Here is an 18,758-nt window from a genome sequence, read left to right as displayed (position 1 = left end):
CTCTTCATAATCCATGACGAAACAGTCTCCTGCGTGAGTTCATGCTATTGATGGGAGACCTGGCGCAGTTGCATATTGCAGGTTTCCCCGCCATGCCATGCCTAGACGAGAAAAGTTTACGTGCATGTAGTACTTGACCGCATCTAGGATGGAGTCTTGAGCAGGCTCCGTATATCTTTTTCATCCAATCCTTGTACCATCGATGAGAAGCCAGCGGTGAAGTGGCCCGCACCCACCTAGGAAAACAACGGTGTTCCGTCATTGTACTTGTCCGCCTCTTGATTTCAACAATGACGCATGGGTACAGGTGAAGATGACGATGCAACCCGAACTTAACCTTCTGGATCAATCGTTGCATAAGTTGACTACGCACTGCGAGCCGACGGGTTGGTAAGACGAGAAGTCGGTGAAAGGATCTGACCACACCCTCCGCAAAAGCCCACACGGCATTGCGGGGTCGCAGATGATGCGGCTCTCAAGTGGGGTTGTGGAAGATACTTGTTGATGTGCGCACTGCATTTCCGTGGTCGTTATGATGTGGAGAAAGTTCAGCTGTGAGGCGGCTCAAGGGAGACTCCCGATGCATCGTCAGGATGACTTCGAGATTGTGTGGAGCGCCGCATCATCGAAGTGTATGTCCGGACCATCGCGATGGTAAGATTGTTGATGTTTACATGCTCTTGCATCTTGAGGTATCCTTCACCCAAAGGAGCAGCGGAGAGCGGAGGGAGTCTAACTGCATGAGGACTAGCCTTGTTTGCGCATCCCAGATCCCAGCGCGACCGCCGCTGACGTAGTTTCTTTTAATCGTCATTTTGACTTTTCGATCCCCAGTGCCTTCCACATGCGAAATGATTGGCGTTCCTGAAACACATCCCCATCGTTCCTGGACGTTCCTGAATTACGTTCGACTTACAAATCGCGCAGGCTGTGGAGTAAGAATGTGGACCTGACTCTCTGCTACAATCGAATCGACATTTTCCAGACGAGGGTCCGACGACGACCCGATTCCTGGGCCTTCGATTCGTGTGTCGTCATGTCATCCGTCTCTCATAACACTAGCTACGGTTCGAACCAAATTTCCCAAGATTATGGCGTGAGAGGCGCAATGGGAGAGTACGCGGTGAAAGAGCGGCAAACGTACGGCCACGTGCGTCGACGTCGGCATGCTAATAACTGACAGAGTTCAGCGAGTCGACTTGGGCAGCGTACGCTAATGGCTTTCGCGTCTCGTGAAGTGGAGGCAGTATCGATACGAAATACCTATCGTGTGCCGTCTTGTGGAGTTTGAAAAATACCACCGGTTACTCATCATTACCTGGACATGCACGTACTACTGCACCAATCATGCTCTAACTCATTGTATAGTAACCGAACCCAATGCATTGGACGATAGAGCGACTTGCGACAAATGACGAGTAGCAGGTGCGGCTCTAATCTACCCTGGAGTACGAGCGATTGGCTCGAATGCAACTACTGCAATGTCGACTCAAGATGGACGAACAAGCGATTAGTATCTTCAAAATGATTTCCCTGATCTTCATGAGCGCACGCACGTGATCTGCAATCATCTCGGCGGTCCACGAGTAAGAGGCTGCAATCGCACCACTTCCTCCATCTCGAGGTTTCCCTGGCTCTCCCAGCATATGCACGGGTCTCTCTCTGCATCACTCTCATCATCACGCGTCATCAGAGTGCCACGACCTTTGCGCACCACATATTTACTGACAACAGCATCGATGCCCGGGAGCTCACACACAACCGATGCCGAATCCCTGCATAACTCTTGACCCACACACATGGCATTTACTCGGCATCTTAGATCCGTGAAGGAAGGCGCACGGGGCACAAGTCTACCACACCACACCAACCAACGGCTTTCGTATCAAAAGACGCAGGGAAGCCGGTCCCAAAACGAAATAACACGGCGATAAGAAAGACCCTGTTTTTCTGTGGCATTCCTGTGCGATCTTGAGCGGGCTGTGCAAAAATAGCATGTGCTGGCAAACTAAACGCAGTCCAACTTTCATCTCTAGTGCAGCTTGCGTTGGGTAGATGTGGGTTTAGGACAACAAAGAGAAGGTTATTACCAGCAGATTTGTTGTACAGCAAAGCCCTAACCTCAACAACACAAACAATATGCGCAATACATGCATATTCCCGCAAAAACAACCGCCCATGCGCAACATGCAACACATCAATCACGGTTCCCCTCGAAAGCATCACGTCCAAACCCCTTCCGGGCCAAGATCACCCACCCGGCACACTTCACCCCAAGCAGCAACCCACCATGAAGATCCTTCACAGCACTGCGGGGCACCTTGCGCTTGGCGAATCTCACATCCCCCATCACCCATTCAGAGTAGAAGGATGATCTTTAGTTAGACCATCTTCCTTTGTTCGCAAACACATGCAGGTTTACGCGAACGGCGATGGCGGCCAACGCCAACGTCGCCGCCGAATGATCAACATGAACAGCGATATCTCAGCTGATATATGGCCATGTGTTGGCGATGATCGAAACATGTGGTCAACGGGCCGTCTAAACCTGCTTTTCAACTATCCCTTTCCCTTGGTTTTTGAAATCACGATTGACCCGGACATGTGGTGGTAAGTGCCGCTGGATGCGAAGCGAGAGTGCAACTGCAACCACAGCGGTAGCGGACCTTGGTCACATAGTAGTAGCCCATGATTAAAACTGCCAGTGCAAAGCTGGATTGGATGCAGAGCGCTGATTAGGAAATTCCCAAACTGCAAAGAAAGAATCAGGGTCCGCTCGCACGGGTCTAGTCGACGCTACGATGCGTTGGCTTGCAACCTTAGTAACTATGGAGTGATGTGGGGAATATTCTGCATTCTCATTGCCGTGGGTTGATTACATTAGGAAAGTGCAGGGAATCAGCGTTAGCGGTGGTAACAGCGACTCAGTACACGTCTGTACACACGTCCGCTGGTTTCGGCGGCTAGCAGCTGATCGCGTGTTTCAGAGAGGCGAATGTGGCCGGCGCGCGCTGGCATGCTGGGTAAAAGGATACGGGGTGGGCAAGTGGAGGGGCGTGATTTTTTAATGGGGGCGAAAGAATGGGGAAGGGAGGACATGAGTCGGGTAGGTCGGCATGTTCGGGTTGTACCTATCTGGATATGGCGGAGAGGGAGGGAGGAGGTGGCAGTGTTTGTTGGGTGAGATTTGTGAGGTTTTAGATCGAGGCATTGTTGGCATGCATCACGGAGGCGAAAAATGATATGATGAATGGGATAGAGTTGAATTGTCATTGCTAGCTACATGAAGAAACAAAAGAAGACCCGTCATCTGCCCAGCTCGACACCAACTGGTGGAGCGCTTACAGCGAAGCTATGGACAGGCGAGATGCATGCATGCGGTACGTTTGTGTACTCCGAGGATGAGAAACGCATAGTTGGGTATTTGAGAAAAAGCGATCGGGTTGCCACGCTCCAGCACTTGGAGTGTGTGGTTGAAGAAGAAGAATGTTGCGAGTCCGTGTTTGCTAGAACGAGCCGTTCCATCCGTTCTCCGTCTATTGTTTGTGTACGATTCGTGTGCTGGTTTTTTATGTTTGTTTGTGATGGTGATGAGGATGATGAACGCCGTTGATGCTCCGTGCCGTAGGTGATATAACTCCGAAATTGCTCGACAAATAGAAATGCGTAGAGCGGCTAGTTGTTTCGGTGCCGTGCCCGAGTGCCAGTGCTTGAGTGGTGGTGTGTTTGCTTTTGCTGGTGGCGGGATAGTCAATGGCCACCAACGGAGGTTGCTCGGCCAGGAGAGTACTCTCCCCTTCGACGAGCCTCCTCGCGGATGTACTTCTCAACGTGCTGGTCGGCTTCGGCACGGCTCACGCCAGCGGTAAGGTAACCGCCGGCGTCTTCTTCGAGTTCCAAGGGAGTGACTACCCCAGGGCTGGCGAGTGGCTCCAGACGCGGGCTGGTTGGCTTCGGTCCAAAGCCCCTGTGTTGACGGCTCGTGTTGGCGAGGAGTTGTTGCTGGTAGAGGTACATCTGTCTCTGGACCTCGTACTGCCTGTTGGATGATCGAGGCGAAGCGGGCGAGTTGGGGCTGTCAGGACCGGCCGTAGGTGTGTTTGCATGGCTTGAGCCTTGGGATGAAGCGTAGTTTGCTGGGTGGAAGCGGGGCAGAGAAGGGAGCCTCAGGTGTGCGGCGGGGCCGGTGTTGCTGGATTGCCGTGGGTTCATGGCTGGGCGACGTCGAGCCTGGGAAGGAATATCGAGAGGCTGTGATCTGGGCGAGAGAGGCGAGCTGATTGCAGGCATGCTGCGGTCGGCAGTTCGAGAAGACATGTTCTGGTGAGAGGTATCGGATCTGAAGATGACTCGCGAAAGGGAAGGCGACGTTGGCGGAGATCGCATATGACGAGTGGCGAGTATATCTCGCGTTCACCTGGAGGAAGGAAGGGTGCGGCTCCGGTGAGTTGTTATATCAACTTCTCCTGAATGACAGCGAGGAGAGGGATAATCGAAAGATGGAGTACCGTGCTTGCAGGCAGCAAAGCACAGAGCAGCGGCGGTGTCTAATATATCTAGCAGCGGGAGGGTCCAGCAGAGGCTTGGGACTTGGTGGCAGGGCTCGGGGATGGTAGCCGATCTTATTGGAAAGGTACAGTGTTGATCTTCCGCTTGAAGGCGCACCGTCGTGCGGTAATCGTTCCTGAGAGGGTAACGAGCCTGATGCACGGCTCAAGTGGACCCCGTTTCAATGTGGTGGAAGCACAGGCGCCTGCTACTGGCAGCACACCAAGCCGGTGTCTATCAGTTGCAACAGGTGGCTGCGGGCCGGTTATGGCGGAGTACAGATGGCGCGTGTGTTTTCCCGAAACCTGGGTCCACAATCAAAGTAAGATGGAGTGCGTCGAAGGCAGGGTTGAAAGCTAATCTAACAGTGAATAGGATAACTGGTACACAGCGGCCTTTACATAGCTAGTACCGACGGAGGACAAGGCCGCTACAGCGAGGCGCGCCATGATAGCAGGCGCTATAATCTCGTCATTTCACCGCGCAGGCCTTGGTTTCGCGGTTTGGGCGGGGCGCTGAATTCCTGCCTCGCTAGCCATGCGAATCGTCCAACACGCCTAAGCAGCTTGTGCAGCTTGTCCGTTATGACGCAGTGCAGCATGCCCGGCTCATGATTAAGACCGAACACGTGCCCGCCTTAGAATGCCCGGCGCTAAACGCGTGGTGCGAAGACAGCATTGCAAAGTGCCCTCCATTGCCCTGCAGCGCCGTGGTGGGTGTGATAGGGTACCGCTGCATGTGCAGCAGAGCCCTGCGCCAGGTTGCAGCAACGTCTTTTTTCTTTCACGTCCGCGCGCGTGCTCTCCAAAGTACGGTCTGATGAGACCAAACGGTAGCGCCTTCAAGACATGACACCACCACATTGCGGCCGCAACGCCAAGTGCATTCCACCTGTGCAGCACAACTGCGACATTCTTCGCAAAAGGGCATGCACATATTGGCTAGATGTAACGACGTGAACCGATCGTGATCCATCATGCGCCTTTTTCTCTGTCTATCCCGAAGTTCACCCTAACATCGCCGAAGAATATATGTGCGATATTATTTGGAGGGAGAGCCGCTCGCACGGTACAGACAACGCTGCACAATCCCATATTACCCAACATGCGGAAATACCGCCTGAAGGGACTGCCGCCGAAGCCGCTCCTACACACAATTCTTCCATCGTCTACTGAGCGCTGACCGATGACGCCAGCGCACGAACTTTAATGTATGTGATGTTCTTCTAGAGAGGGTTCGGCTTTGCTCGCCGCGTTGCGATGCCGTCACGTAGTTTGGCTTGGGCACCAGAGGACAGAGCTTAGCGCGGCAATCAGAGCGTTGTTTGGGCATCCCGTCAATGCGTCAACTTGCGATGGAGAGGTTGTACTGTTGTACAGCTTGGTAGATCTCCCGCGTGCGGCTCAGGTAGATGAAGCAACGCAGCCGCCGGAGGAGCTCGGCCACACGTCAACCTAGGAAAAAACTGAACAGGTCTGCAGCCTACATAAACATAGAAACCTGCAAAGTAGGTGCCCTAACTTCGATGTAGGCTCCAGACCTGTTCATGATTTTCCTTATATGAGGTGGCCACATTGAGTCGGCGCACGCATTAGCATGGGAGTAGGCAAAAGCAATGGAGATTGAGGCTGCTTATGGAACACCGAGGTAAATCGCGGCAAACAAGACCGCTTTGAGAAGGTGTGACAAGTACTAAATCACCAGCGACATGTCTCGGGTCACTCATACTATTCGCGGTACGCAGGTCGTGTCGTGAAATATTTGGATTTGTTGGTTGATGTATGTCGCTGCACGCTTTCCTTAGTATCATCTCGCGCCCAGCTTCTCCAGTGCCTTCGCGCCCTGTTCCTCCCACTCTGCCTTTGATATCCACATGTTCTCTTTGTCGGCCATGATGTGCGCGAGCACAGCTCCACCGAGGAACACCATGTGCCTTCGCCGTGGCGGGTCTTCGATGCGGACCTTGAATTTCTGTGTCTGTGTTAGCAGAGTTTAGCCGGCATGGTAGGTGTGTACCCACGTTGAGTCGCTCCGGGTTTCCGCCCAAGACCTTGGTGAGCCACAGCTGCTTGAGCTCCTTCTCCAGCCGACTTGGCAGACCCGGGTACATGCTGCTACCGCCACTGAGCACGATGGCCTGGTATAAACTGCTCCTGACATCGACGTCGGCCGCTTGGATGGTGTTGAATAGGAACTCGGCGATACCGGGCTGCTCAACGTCGACAAGATGCGGCTGGAACAGACATTCGGGAGCCTCGAAGCGCTCGCTGCCAACCCGGATGACACGACCATCAGGTAGAGTGTATGATTCCACAAGCACGGTTGTGTCTTCGCTAAGGCGCTGGTCCAACTCAAGGTCGTATGAGACGTAGCAGAGCTTCTCCTTGATTTGACGGACGGTCTCGAAGTCGGCGGTTCGGTTGAGAGCGTATCCTCTCCGAAGGAGGAGAGCGATGAGGTTGCGGGTCACGTCGCGTCCGGCGACATCGAGACGGCGTGTGAGATGGTTGAGGACAGTGCTTTCGTATACGGGAACAATATGCGTGACACCATCTCCCGAGTCGACAACCACACCAGATGACAATCCCTGCGCGTATAGAGCTAAAACAGCCTGGATCGCCACGTATACACCTCCAAATCCGTAGCGCTCGAACATGACTTCGCACATGGTCTCGCGGTTCTTGAGCGGGTTCATCGGCGGTTCGGTGAGGAGGATCTTGCGGCCTGTGGTGTCGAGCTTCATCTTGTCGTGGAAGGTGTAGTCCCAGACGTGTTGCATGTCATCCCAGCGCTTGACGATACCATTCTCCATCTACGGACAAGACAGCGTTAGCTCCAAGGTAGCTTGAGAGATCTCGACGATGAACATACAGGGTACGTGATCTGAAGCATTGAGCGCGCTGCCGCTGCTTCGTCACCGCACATTATGTCTTTGAGCTGGATGTCACCGCCATCTCGCTCTTCGGTTCGCAGGATGGGTCGGCCGACTATTGAGGGGAACTGGTGGTCGGGAAAGTTCTAAAGAGGGACCTGTTAGCTTTTGCCATGACCTGTCTGCGGCGTTGTATAGAACATACCTGTCCGGCGTAACCCGCCTTGAGGAAACCAGTACCGCCATCGAGGACTAATTGGAGGGTAAGTAGAGCTTCACATGTAGCTGAGGCCGCTGCGCATACCAATGGGAGCTTCAGCCATCCTGTGCAAAGCTCGAAAGGGTTGTTGGGGCTGAAGGAGTGGATGTTGGAAGCTGGCCGTAGCTCGGGGCTGCCTGCCTTGAGGTTGACGACGTTGGCGGGGCGCATGGTTGGCCAGGGGTCCGTGAGCACTCAAACGGGCAATGCGAGGCTCACAACAACTTGAAATGCGTCACTTCATGTCTTCAAGATTACGAGATAACGGTAGATTGATAACAAGCGGAGAACAAAAGCAATGTACAGCGTGTATGATATGCTGCACATCTCATGGCGCTGCAGAACTGGCGTACGAATGAGGTTTCAGCGTCAATAACCCATACAGGATAATTGACATGACTGCACCCAGAAGCCGTTCATGTCTTAGGAGTTCTACATGTCTCTACAATCACTGTTTAGAATCAACCTTGGATGATGCTCAGACGTGGTCACCCACCTCATGCTAGTCGCATGGTCACCCACCTGGGAACTTGGGGAAGTCGCGACTTGCGCATCGCTTAAGGCATGGTCCGAGCGCCTCCTGCCCACTTCAATATCGTCGTTCTGCAACACCGAACTTTCTCTCCAGCCAGTTCAACTAACAGCAGGTCAAGATGCCTTTCGTAAGTACGCCCTGAATTGCGCCCGCAATGCACCCCTCCATCCCATTGCCATACGGCAACCCCGCTTCGACGAAAGTCGAGTGGAGTCTTTGCGAGATGCTTCGAATGCGGGTTTGAAGCGCCAATCGCTGACTCTGTCAAAAGTCCAAGCTCCAGAAGAACGATGCCTACTTCTCGCGGTACCAAGTCAAGTACAAGCGCCGCAGGCAGGGAAAGAGTACGTATCCAGTGAACTGTTCAAATCGCGACTTCTCTAACAATCTGCAGCCGACTACTACGCCCGTAAGCGGTTGATCACCCAGGCCAAGAACAAGTACAATGCGCCCAAGTACCGCCTCGTCGTCCGTTTCACCAACAAGGACATCATCTGCCAAGTCGTCCACTCCGAGATTGGCGGTGACAAGGTCTTCATGGCTGCTTAGTACGTCCTAGTGATTCCGCTTCTGCAGACACTCGACTAACAACAATCCAGTGCCCACGAGCTCAAGGCTTACGGCATCACCCACGGTCTTACCAACTGGTCCGCTGCCTACGCCACCGGTCTTCTCCTCGCCCGCCGTGTCCTCAAGAAGCTCGAGCTTGACGAGGACTTCGTTGGTGTAGAGAAGGCTGACGGTGAGTTCACCCTCACCGAGGCCGCCGAGGTTGACGGCGAGGAGCGCCGCCCATTCAAGGTCTTCTTGGATGTCGGTCTCACCCGCACCTCCACCGGTGCCCGTGTCTTCGGTGCCATGAAGGGCTGCTCCGACGGTGGTGTCTTCGTCCCCCACTCCGAGAACCGCTTCCCTGGATACGACATGGAAGGCAAGGAGCTCGACGCCGAGACCCTCCGCAAGTACATCTTCGGTGGTCACGTCGCTGAGTACATGGAGACTCTCGCCGACGACGACGAGGAGCGCTACAAGTCTCAGTTCAGCGGCTACATCGATGACGACATCGAGGCTGACGGTCTTGAGGAGCTGTACCAGGACGCACACAAGCAGATCCGTGAGGACCCCTGGAAGAAGGAGGAGGGCGAGGCCCCCAAGAAGTCCAAGGACGAGTGGAAGGCCGAGTCTCAGAAGTACAGGAGCAAGAAGCTCACCAAGGCCGAGAAGGAGGAGCGCGTCAAGGCCAAGATCGCCGAGATCACTGCTTAAGCTGTTCCTTTCTCTTGTTCCTACTTTGTTCTATCATGACAAAAGCACGGCTTTGGCGTCTGGGGATGACATGGAAAGGATGCCTGCCTTTGCAGGATACATCTACTGTACTTAGCCTCACGACCTCAATGAGATGACGAGACGGCAAGCCGCGATTGGCTACCACAACAAGATACCCCCCAAACAATGTGCCCCTCCTGTTCAGCGTGTGTGAAGTGTTCTGAAATAGCAACATGTGACACGCGCGTGTGGTCGGTAGTGGCCGACACCACATGGCGTGCTGTCGCAGGTTTGACCAAGTGGAAAGACAAGCACGGGTTGCTGTTTTTGTGTGGCCATGACGGTCAGGTGTTTCAGCGGCACTGAGGGGACAGTCGGTAGTCAACGCTTTACTCCGCGGAGGCATCAGCCAGCAGCAGAGTGAGGCATGTGGATATGTTGCGATTAGGTTCGTTTCAAGGAAGAGGGCAGACGGGTATATAGTCCATCCTCGCAGTCGATCATGATGTTCGGCAAGATTGAGTGCGCGATAGAGCTTGGTGTGGAGAGGAGAAGGAGACCCGAAGCGCAATCAGCCGACACCTTTCGTCATCGGCCGGCTCCCACAGCTTGCAGTGCACGTTCGCCATAACATCGCATCGGCCGAAGATCGCACAGAGCAGCTCCCAGAAATCACGCAGCCGTCAGCCTCGAGCGCAGCGAGTCGTTGAAGTCGCACGGAACACGTTATCTGAGAGAGTTTGCAGCATTTCCAATCGGCGGATTCTCGTGGAAGCAGAAACCCCGCTGACTTCCGTCCGCCTCACCGAGGCCGTCTGCAACCCTGACGCATGGCGAGAGGCCTATATACGCAATGACAGCCGTACAAACACCCGGCGATACCGCGTCCGCCATGGAAGACATTCACGGTGTTGATGTATCATGGCTGCATCACTCGACTAGAGGTACGTGAGGCCCGCTTACCCTGCTGGGTGGAGACGTCTCGGCTTTGCGGCGCAACCCTGAGCTTGAGAGGCTACTAACATGTTGCGCCTGAGCAGACCATCACCATCGCCAGCAGGCGCCCTCGTCGCCCGGCCTGACCAGAGATGCGCCGCCCAAGACATCGTCGCATGGTGGCCTACCCGCCAGACCCCGCCACGATGAGCAACAAAATAATGAGCCGACACCGGCGCCTACGAGACCCGCATCGCCGCCGCGACCGCCCCCAGCTGCGGCCGCTGGCCCAACTCCTCCACAAAAGATACCGAAGCGTCCAGCGCTGCTTGGCCGCGGCAGTACCGACAAGAATGGCAGCGGCACGACGCCCCCCGACGCGAAGAACAGCTCGCGACGTAACTCGTGGATGAACAGCATCAGCTCCAAGTTCTCGTCGCAAAACTCGCCCGCCGCAACAACACACACCCAAGCCCAGGGCTCCCCCGCTGCTGCTAATGGCACAGCTAACGCGTCACCCTCGGCCAACGGCGCCCTGAATGGCATACAGGCAGCCTCGGGAGGCACTAATGGCGCGCCCGAGCCCTACATACCGCAGCAGCCTAAGAGCTCGTTCGTGGGGAACGTGCTGCGACGCCTGTCATCTGGAACCCAGGTCGGCACCGCCGGCAAGGTCTACCCGAACGGCGGTATGTGCCCGCGCAAGATCATGAACGTCGACCCCAACCGGGAGCGATGTCTAGTCCCGGAGCTGGACCAGAACAAGTTGCGCAAGGTGGCATTCTGTGTGGACGTTGAGATTGCTGGTGGACCCAAGTACAAGGATGACATCGAGACAGACGACAAGACCAAGCGCAAGGAAAAGAAGCTGAAAGAGCGCGGCGAGGGCGAGGCACTCAAAAACCCGGATGCCGTGGCGGAGGAAAAGGACAAAGACGGTGTCGTCTCCATCGCCCAAGAAGTCGTCGGCAACGATTCCGAGTCGAACCCAGAGGGAACAGTCGTGCACGAGGACAAGCAGGAGCCGAGCCGGAAGAAGGAGAAGAAGAAGCGATCTGAGGCTGAGCGCAAAGAGCGGAAAGAGAAGAAACGCAAGAAGGCTGAGGAGAATGGCACAATCCCCATGGAGCTTACTAGAGACGACGACAGCGCCAGCACTGAAGGCGTACCTGCTGCGACTGGAGCGCCGACCCCTCGCGCTCAAGACCGCCCGACGATCGACCCGCTGCGTATTTACCGAAGATGTTGCCAGCTCCGCGAGTCCCCCATTCTCAAACGCATCAGCGACCAGCTTGCGGCACCACGCGCGTGCTCCGTTGTTCAGCCAGGAGTTGTCACCTGTCTGGACCTGACAGGGTCGAGGTTGCAGCTGGCCGACGTTTTGACGCTATCGGACTGGCTCGCCATCGTACCCGTGAAGAAACTATTCTTGGAAGACGCAGATCTGAATGACGAGAAAATACGGGTCATACTCGCCGGTCTCCTGGCTGCCAAGGTTCCTGAGCCGCCGAAGCGACGTGATCTATCCAACGACGGAACACAGGACGGGCTGTGCCAGCAAGGCTCATGCGCAGTCAAGAAGCTGGTTCTCAAGAACAACCCAAAGATCACAGCTGAAGGCTGGAAACACATCGCTCTGTTCCTATACATGTGCAAGTCCATCATGGCGGTCGACGTGTCGATGATACCGTTTCCCAAGTCTCGCCCACAGGTAGCTTCTCCGCCTACGAACAGCACACAGGCGCCGTCACCCACCAAGGACGCTAAATCGGCAGATGTAGCCGAAATATTCTCCAAGGCCATTTCGGAACGACTGGGCGGCTCAGAACTTCAAGAGCTAGCCATGGCTGAATGTAATCTCACTTCGTCAAGCATCCGGAAAATCATTGACGGTTGCGTCATCAGCGGTATTACACGTCTTAGTCTGGCGACGAACGACATCGACGCCGAAGGCCTGGAACACGTCCTACACTACTTGCGCTCTGGTGTTTGTCAGGGTATTGACATTGGAGGGAACGACCTGAGATCATTGATGGACAAGATTTGCGAAAGTATCAAGGCCTGCCCGAACAGCCCACTCTGGGCGCTGTGCCTACAGGATACTAATCTCACTCCGGACGCTCTCAAGACACTTATTCCGACTCTCATCAATCTACCTTCCTTCAGATTTCTGGATCTCTCGCACAACAGAGGCCTCTTCATGGGCCAAACATCCCTGTCTCTTCTTAGAAAGTACATGCCTCAGTTCAAAGAGCTGAAACGCATACATCTCATGAATGTCGATATGAAGCCGGAGGATGCGATCGCTATCGCGGAGATTCTGCCAGACTGTCCACACATCGCACACATCAACATTCTCGAGAACCCTGAGATAACACGCGTCGCTAGTTCGACCGACGAGGAGACGCAAGAAGAAGCAGCTGCGCTGTATGCATCACTCACGCTAGCGGCCAAGCTGTCCAAATCGCTCATTTGTGTCGATGTCGATATCCCAGCTCCAGAACAAGGCGAAGTCATCAAAGCTCTCGCCAAACAAGTCGTCGCATACTGCTTGCGCAACATTGAATCCATCAATGAGGTGCCAGAGCTTCGAGCAGCACCTAAGCAAGTTGAGGTTCCAGACATCCTGCTGCATTTTGTCGGTACGGAAGACAATTACAAGGATACTGACGACGTGTCAAATGCTGCAGATAACGACTACATTGTGGGAGGCACAGGAATTGCGAAGGCGCTTAGCTACTGTCTTTCACACAAAGAAAACGATCTCCGAAGGGTGTCTGTCCCAGCAAGTGGTACCTCTACCCCTAGAAGCAGGAACAGGGTACCAGTGCTTGAACAGCCGAGCAAGGCCAGAGCCATGTCCAAGGATCTTCTCGAGACTGCGCGAAACACACGGTCAAGAATTCAGCCTGCACTTATCAGAGAGGCGAAGAGTGACAATGACCTGAACTACCGTAAGCTTCACCACCTTTCCATTGTGTTGATATGCTAACATCCTGATAGGCCGTTTACTTTTCCTGGATACCACACTCCAAGGCATGATCCAACGCTTCGAAGACGAATACCCAGAGACGCGTCTCCAACCATCCGACGCTGCTTCCACTACGAGTTCCAAACTCAGCAGCTCACCGCCTACCTCCTTTGTACCAACACTTGAGAACAGCGTCTCAACAGACTTCACAGCCGATCAATCCGACGAAGACGAACCCTCCACCCTACGCTCGCGCCACAACTCCGACGTCTCCCTCGCATCCCGCCACATGTCGCTCGAAGAAGGACGCCTCCACCGCTTCGGCCACCGCGTCCGCACCGGTCTTTTCAACCCATCCCGCCCCACCACTCCCGACGTTTCCGAGAACCACGTCTCCTTCATCTCCGGTACTGCAGATGACCAAGGTCTTCCCGAACACCTTCGTACCCTGCGCGCATACTTCCAGAACTACAGCGGCGACGAGATGAGGCATATGATTGAGGGCAAAGGCTGGGAACAGGCCTTCAACAGCGTCGTGGAGAATGCTGAGGAGCTGAGGAATCTGGAGAAGGAGGACCCGGAGCAGTTTAAATTGTTCAAGGAGAGTCAGATTGCGGCGCTGAAGAATCGTAATCCGGATATTTTTGCGCCCGGGGAGAAGGGTAGGGAGAGTGCGGAGGCGGATGGTGGGGATGATTTTGCTATTGAGGATTGAGTTTATGGGGTCGGCGTTGAGGAAGTGGGCAGGAAGGTTAGGGAGCATTGGGTGTGGAACCAGTGTAATGTCTGAATCCGCTAGCTTCAGCTGACAATGGTGGTTGTGGCGCTGCAGCGCGCTCGCCAGCAGCTCAAGTGTTCATTCTTTGTATATTTGTAACATAGAGCCGTGATGGCTAGCACTATCGCCTTGTATGGCGTTTTCATTCGCATTCGAATTCTCATTATATCTTACTGTCATTTTGATATTGGTTCAGACCTCTACGACCCGTCCTTCCTGCTTCCTGCTTCTCGCTCGTTCCGTATTGATGGACGAACGTGTCTTTTCATGCTCCACGTGAGGGTCTCGTGACGCAGTGTTGGCTATAAAAGCGTCCTTCTGTCTCCTACATACTTTCTCTCTTCATCGCACACTTTCTAAAAGATTATCAAAATGCCGCCGCCGCAGTTTGATGAGTCTGTCTGCTGTCCTGCTCTTCCAAAGCTTCATTCAAAAACGTTCCCAGCAGTGTCATGGCTTCTTCCTTGCCTTCCTCAGCTTTCTACCACAACCAAACTGAATTCCAGACTTCGACGTGATTACTAAAAAAAGCCTCCTGAACCCCCATGGTCTTTGCTCCTTCTGAAAGAAGTTTATCATTCCTTCATGGGAAAGACTTTGGCTTTGCGGGTTTTCCAAGAGACGGAGATGGCAAAAATGGATCTACGAGAATGCTATGAGAGGTTCTCGGGTCTGGAAAAAACCACGCACGACTGCTGCATGGGCGGCTGCTTTTCTCGACTAAAATCACTATGGAACAATACGATGAGAAAAGCTTCGGGCCCGATCTAGCTACCAGCGAGCTAGCTTGACGGGTATAAAAGCTGTCGTATGGCTGTTCTCTTCTTACTTCCTTCATCGCTCTCTAGTCCATTGTGGACACCAAAATTTCTCCTCCATTATTTCATGTCCGGAGCCAGTCTGTGTTCTTCCAATATTTTCCAAAAATCCTGCACTACGTACCAATGGACTCGGCTCTCGCGCCCGGGTACAAACTACAGTCGTGCTCTTCTCATTTCGAACCCCAAAAATACAAAACTGAAGAGTGACGTAGCATGAGCGACCTTTGGCTGCTGTTCCCAAAAATAAGTTTTGTCAGAGACATGTCGTGTTGGGTGATGCTTCGCGACATCAAACCAGCTTCTAAAGTCTACATGGCCTGCACCAATGCTTGCCAAGCAGTGTCTTATGCCGATCAAAAAGTCTACATTATCCGTTCATGGTTTGCTCGTATTTCCCTGGTCTTCTTGTTGGGTATATAAACCCTCGATTTGGTTCTCTTCTTCTTCCTCATCACCTTACAGAAGAAGGAAGCTTTACCAAAATAAATGTCCAGCCATGACATGTCTGCGCGAGAATCTTGCCTCTCGACATGAGTTTCAAAACCGACCACAGGTACACGCATGACCTGTCCGTGCTGTTCGAGTCGGCAAAATCGATTGCCACTATGGATATGGTCAGAGAGGTTGAAAGGATCGAATCGAAGGCAATATGGAAATCCTGCCGCGGACGATCAAAAGACCCATCTTCACTGCGCATGGGCTGCGGAGTGCTTCGCTGGCTCGACTTATCCGTACACCTAAAACACCACTTCGGAATACTGATGGAGAGGACTTCTTAACGTTTCTATTGCGCACTTGCTTCCAAAACTCTCATGGAAGATATCCATGCTGTGGGAGTTATTTTCCCAAAATCGACACAAGATGGAGTCATGGGGTTGAGACCTTTTCCTACATTCTAAAAGATCCATATGTCGCCTTCATGTCGCTACATCTCAGACTCTGCCTGCTCGCTATGTTGGTGTTAGCGCGAGCGACATATAAAAGATTCTTGCTACCGCAAGTGCACTGATTTCTTCCTTTACACTATCTTCAGCGAAAAGCTGAGTTATTACCAAAAAGAACTTCACAACGCTTCATGTCGTTCGGTGCTCCGGTTCTCTTCCCTGATTGGCACCCAAAATCAAGGATACAAGCGCGCATGTTTCGCCTTTTCCAGTCGGTAAATTGTTCAACATGTCGGAAAAGGAAGAGTCGAACCGGAGCCTTCATGTTGTGGCGCGCGCGGATGGTCTTAAAGCCTTAGTCTCGATGTTCATGACTCGAAGCCGATTGTGAAACGACCATGGTGATATTTGCAGGTATTCTGCAAGATTACACCATTTGAAAAGAGTGTGAGAAGCCGCTGGCTCCATAAACATCGAGTACGTAGATATGGGCTGCGTCCACCAAAACACCGCAGACTTACTCCCTATATCGAAACTTCGAAACTAGTAACAACCCTTATATGAATCCTTTTGAAGTACTGTTCAGGTAGTGTATATACCCGGCTCGACGATCTCAATTCCATGGGACTAGACGGTACTTCAATTTAGAGTTTAGTTTCCATTGAAGCTAGTGAGATATAAAAGTCGACTCCTCTGCGCAGTCTTTTTCAAACCTTCAGTAAACTCTTCTCTCCTCATTTCTACCAAAAGTTTGTCTGTCAGGTTGTATAGGACTGAGGCCACTTCGGTGCTTTCGCTGTGCTAAAATAGTGTATGCAGACCACTCAACCATCAGAGAAACGTGGTTATGACAGCGGAGAGAGTTTGGAGTGCTCGTACATCGGAACGCTGGAATGTCAATTTTTAGAGTACAAAGCAACAGCTTCACTCCTCACTCCTTCTAGCGTGTCTAGCCGGATATATAAGCACTCCTCTTCACGCTCTTTTCTCACAAACTTTAAGCTGATTATCTTTTCTTTCGGATTACCAAAAATCAAAGATCTCAGCTCGATGGAGATCGTTCCGCGCTGGTGGTGTCTTTCCTATACCAAATTGGTGTTTGAGCAGCGCCGAAAGATCTGAGAAAACGTGTGAACCAGGAAGCAGATACTGCCATGTTCTTCACGAACGATGTTTTGTAGCACTTAGATTAGGTTTAGAGGCGTTTAGGGACCTCCTTCCACTTTGACTGCTCTCCTTCTCAAGACAACGAGCAACGTCCATGACATCGTATGTCTATTGCCCACCCTTCGTGCGCCTTTAGCTCTGGTCGGAACATGAATTTAGTGCGGGCTGGTTTCTAAGAAGAAATCTTGGTTCGCCGTATGATTGCGATAGCTTTGATAGGATTTTGTCATGGCTGGTTGAACTAGGGATGTTGAAGCGCCGATGGGGTGTTGACAAATTCGCTGGACCAACTTTGGTTGAACGTAGATCGAGGCCACTGATAAGATTAACAGACAGATGAGAAAGTCAAACAGATGGTTCGTGAACGGGTCTACGACTAGGTATAGTAGCACCAGGTGCAGTCGTATTTCGTATTTCGCAAGACTTTTAGCATGTCGTAGTTTGGTGGCTGCCGCCCAACTGCATTCTGGTAGCGTTCTGGGTCTGACGGAGACACGAAATACGAAACACGAAGAACGCATCTGGCGATGGTAGTGAACGCGACTACACCTACCTTCACTGGCCTTCGGCGATTTATGCCGCGCCCAGATGGGGGAGTAAGTCGTTCTAGCGTGCTGGTAGACGGCCGCTAACGGGTTCTCAAATATTCGGCGACGGAAGCCGGAGTCTGGGTCCTTCAACGACTTCCTGTCGATTACGCCACCGACCTGTCCGCGTCATCTTATGGCGAATGGGACGCGAGCGGGCTGTTCTCCATGAGCGCCAGACTGGGACGCCGGCCAACTGTTCTCAGATATCCACGCGACTCGGAGTTTTGGGTCTTCAACGACTTCCTGTCGATTACGCCACCGATTACCTAGGTGTCTTCCTCGTGACGAATCAGCCACAGGCGGACTGTTCCCCAGGATCTACCCGCATGTTCCAACGCCACACTACATTAGTATGCTGCCTTTGGCGAGTATCTACCACGTGAAACTTCAGGCACATGCTGATTTGGACAGGGTTGACGTGCGTCCTGAAAGACCTCGGGAGGACCCCGGATCGTGTCAGGCCGAGATGTGAGCCACCGTAGCGCGCCTCGGGGGTCCGATGGTGTACCTGATAATTGCCTTTTTGGTCGGATTTGAGCCTCAAAAGACTTTCAGGGGCCATTAACTAGCAAAATTCATGATGATGTCGCTGGGCTGCTGGGGAAAATAGCATGTTGCCGGGCTTTCCTATTGATGCCGAGTGACAGTTGAATGACGAGCGTTCAGGGTAGGAGCGGTCTAACGGAGGCAGCAACAGCAGCAATACTACCATTATCAAGGGATTTCTGACACGCCCCATTACCCAAAATGTCTCTTGTTTCCATTGCGCTCCTTGAGGATAGGTTGGAGGGTAGGAATGTAGACATTCACCCGACAGTGACGCTAGGCATTTGCCGACTGCCCAAGCCAACGTCTCCAGCCACATTAACTTGTCGTCATCTGTTGCCCTGTTGAAAACGTTAAGAGATAACCCCGACAATGTTCTATCTCTAGACTAATACAAGACTCGCACCGTAGCAACTTTCGCATTCGTCAAAAGCTTAAAGTAGTCCAGAGTACGTTCTAGACGTTCTCCAGCACGTGGCAGCGGATGTAGTTCCGATCGACGCTATGTTGGCGAGATGCCGATTCCCGTCCACAGGCACCATCATGATGGTGCATGTTTAAACTTCCCGCCCACAAATACCATCA

General features: G+C 53.0%; 4 protein-coding genes across 4 annotated transcripts; 2 read left to right on the top strand and 2 right to left on the bottom strand.

The window, feature by feature from the left end:
- Window positions 1–3,750: 3,750 nt before the first annotated feature.
- Window positions 3,751–4,290, bottom strand: J4E84_005025 (uncharacterized protein; the record flags this gene model as incomplete). The annotated part of the gene is made up of 1 exon (XM_049387625.1): window positions 3,751–4,290. One exon carries the CDS (start codon window positions 4,288–4,290, stop codon window positions 3,751–3,753), a length of 540 nt encoding a protein of 179 aa, XP_049244603.1.
- Window positions 4,291–6,354: 2,064 nt separating this feature from the next.
- Window positions 6,355–7,850, bottom strand: ARP2_1 (Arp2/3 complex subunit, actin nucleation center; the record flags this gene model as incomplete). The annotated part of the gene is made up of 4 exons (XM_049387624.1): window positions 6,355–6,519; window positions 6,569–7,360; window positions 7,420–7,566; window positions 7,626–7,850. 4 exons carry the CDS (start codon window positions 7,848–7,850, stop codon window positions 6,355–6,357), a joined length of 1,329 nt encoding a protein of 442 aa, XP_049244602.1.
- Window positions 7,851–8,332: 482 nt separating this feature from the next.
- On the top strand, window positions 8,333–9,480 carry RPL5 (60S ribosomal protein L5; the record flags this gene model as incomplete). The annotated part of the gene is made up of 4 exons (XM_049387623.1): window positions 8,333–8,341; window positions 8,486–8,558; window positions 8,609–8,762; window positions 8,814–9,480. The coding sequence occupies 4 exons, from the start codon at window positions 8,333–8,335 to the stop codon at window positions 9,478–9,480; spliced, it is 903 nt and encodes a 300-aa protein (XP_049244601.1).
- Window positions 9,481–10,333: 853 nt separating this feature from the next.
- On the top strand, window positions 10,334–14,102 carry J4E84_005022 (uncharacterized protein; the record flags this gene model as incomplete). Its single annotated transcript, XM_049387622.1, has 3 exons — window positions 10,334–10,424; window positions 10,521–13,370; window positions 13,420–14,102. 3 exons carry the CDS (start codon window positions 10,334–10,336, stop codon window positions 14,100–14,102), a joined length of 3,624 nt encoding a protein of 1,207 aa, XP_049244600.1.
- Between the last annotated feature and the right edge of the window lie 4,656 nt (window positions 14,103–18,758).

This window comes from Alternaria hordeiaustralica (genome assembly GCF_023758085.1).
Source record: "Alternaria hordeiaustralica strain BMP 2776 chromosome Unknown scaffold_8, whole genome shotgun sequence".
In the NCBI taxonomy this organism is placed as follows: domain Eukaryota; kingdom Fungi; phylum Ascomycota; class Dothideomycetes; order Pleosporales; family Pleosporaceae; genus Alternaria; species Alternaria hordeiaustralica.
Note: the sequence above shows the minus strand (reverse complement) of the source record. Positions and strands in the feature narration are given on the sequence as shown.